At 57.1% G+C, this 4,932-nt stretch overlaps 1 protein-coding gene across 1 annotated transcript in view; it reads left to right on the top strand.

Moving 5' to 3' along the window:
* The window catches only part of ADAM12 (ADAM metallopeptidase domain 12), a gene marked incomplete at its 3' end in the record, with an annotated part of 130,512 nt that overhangs the window by 98,605 nt on the left and 26,975 nt on the right, over positions 1–4,932 (top strand). The window contains exons 9-10 of the mRNA XM_014530146.1: positions 952–1,121; positions 3,540–3,624. Of these exons, the coding sequence (XP_014385632.1) occupies positions 952–1,121; positions 3,540–3,624 (255 nt within the window). The remainder of the gene's footprint in view (positions 1–951; positions 1,122–3,539; positions 3,625–4,932) is intronic.

Below are 4,932 nucleotides of genomic sequence, written 5' to 3'. Positions count from 1 at the left end.
GTCTTTGATGCACATGGGCCAGCAAGGCAGTCGGGGCCACGGGTAGTTCTGACCTCTCCTCTGGCTGCTCATCCCGCCTCAATAAGCGTGTCTGGGGCAAACCATCCCTTCCCATTGGGAGAGCTGCCCTTCCTACCTCTGAGCCAGGGCGGCTGCTTGTGGGCGGGGCTGTGGGCGGGGCTATGGGATTGTGGGTGGGGCTGTTGCCATGGCCTTCGCCCTGAATACTAACGAGGGGGGTGCACCTGGCTTGGTCTCCTGCCTGGGAGAGGAACTTCTTAGTAACAGATCTTCCCGGGACACTTGGGGAGCCAGCCTCTGGCTTCGGGAAGAACCGTGGGTCATCCGAGCTCCGCAGAAGGGCCTGTGTGCCTGTGATTCCGAAAGCTCCGGATGTGCCCGTCTAATTCAAACCTCCTCGATTGATGGGGGGGTGACAGAATATGATAGCGTCGGTCACATCTGAGGCTTTGCCAAAAGGTTACCACAGATTCATTTGCAGTAACGCACGGGCAGGACGCGTGGCTGCAGGTGAACAAGCGGCTGTCTTTGGCAGAGTCTGAACCCCGCTACTAGCTCGCGGGGGCTTTGCTTGCGGCAGGTAGGAGCTGGCAGGCGGTAGCTACGATGTGGCGGCTTCAGCGAGACTCCGGGTCTCTGGGCATTTTCACCTCCAAGGAGTCATTTCAAGGGTGAGCTTCCACACACACACCAGGGAGACAGCGGAGAGGCTGTCAGTGGAGCGTGCGTACCCAGTGGGCGCGTCCTTGGGCGTGGGGCCCTACACGCCGTCTTACATGCTGACGCCTGGGAATGAGGGGGGGGGAGGCGGGGGGGGGCATGGCGGGGTTATTCTCACCCGCTCGGTGAGGTTCAAAGCGCACAGATCTGTCCTGCTCTGCATCCCAGTCCCCGTTCCCGCGATCCCCAGAGGCTGTCTGTCCCCCTCAGTTTTACAGGCCGCTGAACATCCGCATCGTGCTGGTGGGCGTGGAGGTGTGGAACGACATCGACAAGTGCCCCATCGGCCAGGACCCCTTCACCAGCCTGCACGAGTTTCTGGACTGGAGGAAGGCGAAGCTCCTGCCTCGCAAGGCCCACGACAACGCACAGCTTGTCAGGTGGGTCGGCGAGGTCCCTCCTGGGCTGGGGAGGGAGCGGCCCCAGCGCCCCCGGCCTCCTCCAGCTCCACCCGCGCAGGCCCCCGCACCTTCCCGGGGGGTCGCTCAGCACTCATCGGGGGGCAGAGGCCCCCTGGCCGGAATCTGGGGTCTGCTGTGAAGCTGTGAAGTCTCCCTTTGGACACCTGGGAAAACTCTCCCTGTGTCCAATGTCTTCTTCCTTCTCCGTCACCTGGGCGTTCTCCTTGTGCAAATGTATTAAAATACGTTTTTATTGATTTTAGAGAGAGGAAGAGAGAAGGAGAGAGAGAGAGAAACATGGATGAGAGAGAAACATCAGTATCTATCGGCTGCCGCCTGCACACCCCTGTTGGGGATCCAGCCCGCAACCCGGGCATGTGCCCGGACCTGGAGTCGAATCCTGGTTCATAGGTCAACGCTCAACCACTGAGCCACGCCGGCCGGGCTGGGCAAGCTGTTCCAGTCTCCGCCTGATGCCCAGTTGTCCAGAGCAGCTGCTTTTTAAAGCCCATTGTCTTCCCTTATCAGCGGGAATGTTGATGCACCATCTGAAGGCGGGGCCTTGGGGGTGGTCGCCAGCTGCTCCGAGCGGGACACCTGTGTTCCCCTCCTCACGGCATTCTGGGGTTTCCTAGATCCGAGGCTGCAACAGGACAGCACATTAGCGTTAGGTCTGTCTTTCAATCCAACTGCCCTGGGCACCGAGCAGGACCCAAACTTCCGCCCCGGGGAGCCGAGCTGGTAAACAAGGCAATTCCCTGAGCGATCAGGGTGTGGAGTAACCAATGAGGGAACGCAGAGCTGGAATGTAACCGCTGCTACAGACTCCTTTATATTAAAAAAGAAGCATTCTTACCCTAATGAAGTAGATTGTTTCCAAAGTGGAGAACATTCTATTAAAGTCCTTAAACACTTTATGCCATTATCCTTGTCTTCTCGAGTTGCTTTATCACTGAATTAAAAGCTGTGGAGAGATACACTTTCCTTTAGCGAATTGGGTCTAATTTATGAGCTTTTATGGAAAGTAGACCACCAGTCCCTCCCATCCTCTCTTTAGAACATGCCCACCCCCGGGCGAGGCCGGGGGCAGTCCCTGTTCGTTCACTTCGGCCATCGTCAAGGGGCTTTTGTTAATTCCCTGCCTTGGATATTTGCGGTTGCCTCATATTTTGCGCATTGATTAACCCTGAACCATTAAAAAGCAGAATCAAAGTGTGTTGTTTTGACTTTTTTCCCAAATGGAGTCTGTCCAACCTGAACATCTGGAAATAAATCAGCCTCTTATATAACCTCCTCATGTATATACATGTAGTTGTTTCTGTTAAATGCTCGATAGAGATATAAACGTTAAGGCTGCAGTCCCTACTCTTGTCCGTGAGCATGCGGGGGGGGGGGGCAGATGGGTGGATACATACATACACACGTTCATACATGCATAGATGGGGTGGCAGGTATACTTGCTCCCTCTTGTCCAATCGACCAAAATACCTACCTTTTCACATAATACCTGTGAAATCAATGTATGTCCGTGGCCAACATGACATGAAAGCTCGTTTTTCCTTTAAACGAAATTCAACAATGACATTGTTTCATTTTTCGTGGATGAGGTAGGAGCTACACGCACTTGCATGACACACAGGCCTTGAGGTCATCGGACTCGCCGCTCAAGATTCCGCGGGAGGGAAAGCTGCGCCCGCGGGAGCCATAAGGGCCCCTTCCAGAAGCTCCCGCTGGGGGCTGAGGCTGCATGGGTGCGGACTCCTACACTCAGTCCAGGGGTCAGCCATTCTCCTGCGATTCCACTTTAAAAGTTCCGCTAGCAGGAGAGCGCCGTGGGAGAGTTTGGGTTTCCGTCCGGTCACGTGACGCAGGAGCACAGACTTCAGTGACAACAGGAAACAGAGCGAGCCGCCTACTGCGTCCCTGTAACCGCCGCGATTCTGTGCCTTCGCAGACAGCCCTCAGCAGACGGGCTTATGCGGAGCAGCCCCCTCCTCCTGCCCCCACCCCCCTGAGCAAGTAGGCAGACCACCAGTTACACAGTCAAGAGCCGTGACCGGCTGTCTGAGCCTTGGAAACAGAAATCTGAAAGGGTCAAGGGACCGCGGTGCAACTGGACCCTAAGTCGCCGAGAGCAGAGGGGACGGCCGCGCCCACACGCCCCCACGCAGCTCCCGGGGCGTGCGGGTCACTCCGGGACTGGGGGCCTCTCGCTTATGTACATCCGCTCTGTCCGTTTTGTCACCTGCGCCCCCAACCCTTGACCCAGTTACACGCCACACACCGTGTTCTTGACCTCGATAAATTTCTTTTTTCATCGAAGGTCCCAAAAAATATATCTTAGAAAATGTCTTCACCCTGTGTTCGTTTCAGAAAGGCCTTTCTCTTGTCTCCTAGTGGGGTCTATTTCCAAGGGACCACCATCGGCATGGCGCCCATCATGAGCATGTGCACGGCGGAGCAGTCCGGGGGCATCGTCATGGTAAGTCCCCCGTGACCGGTTCCCGGGAAGTCTCTGCTTCCACCAGACCTGGTGAGGTCAGGGTCTCTGGGTCAATGCATTTTAGATTTCACCCTGCCCTCCTTCTCGCTCTGTCTGTGATCGTACACACCCCACAATATCTTATTTTTTACTTATTTTTTTACAATATATTTTTATTGATTTCAGAGAGGAAGGGAGAGGGAGAGAGAGAGAGAAACATCCATGATGAGAGAGAATCATTCATCAGCTGCCTCCTGCACGCCCCCTACTGGGGAAGGAGCCCGCAGCCCGGGCATGTGCCCTTGACCGGGAATCGAACCGTGACCTCCTGGTTCATAAGTCAGTGCTCAGCCACGGAGCCACGGTGGCTGGGCGCCCTGCACTCTGTTAGGGGCTGCTTGTAAAACACATCCGTTTGCACACAGGAGAGGAGAGCGTGTAAAAATAGCTCATGCGAACCAGTCCTCCCCGTTTATGGAGAAAAAGCTCCACTGGGATTTTGGTCTGAGCCCCAGCCCAGGAATTCCCTCCCGGCACCGGGATGAGCCCGGCCAGGGGCTGCCCTCCCCTCCTCGCCTCGAGGTGGCCTGTGGTCGTTAGGATCAGAGCCGTTAGGACGGTTTTCTGACGGCTCAGCCTCCAGGCCCAACAGCCAAACGGCTGAGGTTTGTAAGGACTCGCCACCGCACATGCTTGACATACCTCCCGGCCAGTGTCCAACCGTCTGCAGAACAGCCTCATTCTCGGAAGGCGGGGGCCTGGGCTTTGCTGTACAAGGATCACTTTGTCATACATGGGCTCGATGTGTTTGTAAAAGGAAATAGAGCGGGAGGGATACCGGGGACTTGATTCCTCTGAACCGAAGAGGGAGGCGGCTCTGACAGGCTGCCCATCGGAGGACTCCTGCCCCGGCCCCTCCGATCATGAGAGGGAAGGTGCCACCAGGGCCGCCGCTGCGCCCACTCTGAGCCCAGAGCGAGCCCCCTGCCCCAGCCCCTGACGGGGCGTGTCCTCAGAGACCAGTCCAGCATCCCAGCTACACAAACAAACCCGTCCTTCCAAGAAACCGGGAGTTCCCCCGAAGGTTCCAAAGGGAACACGTGTGAATGTTCCGCGTGTTAGCGGGCGGAGGAGCCTGTTCTGCTGACTCCGACTTTCTCACTGCCCGCCCGTCTCTCCGGGGCACCCACACCGCGGGTTTCCTCTTCCCCGGGCAGCGCCAGGGTTCAGGGAACCGCGTGCCTGGGGGAGGAGGGGGGAGAAGGGGGAGGAGAGGGGGAGGCTGCAGGGAGGGGCACAGGCCCTCCT

The sequence above is a fragment of the Myotis brandtii genome, unplaced genomic scaffold (genome assembly GCF_000412655.1).
Source record: "Myotis brandtii unplaced genomic scaffold, ASM41265v1 scaffold725, whole genome shotgun sequence".
Classification (NCBI taxonomy): Eukaryota; Metazoa; Chordata; class Mammalia; order Chiroptera; family Vespertilionidae; genus Myotis; species Myotis brandtii.
This window is presented reverse-complemented; position numbering and strand designations above follow the sequence as displayed.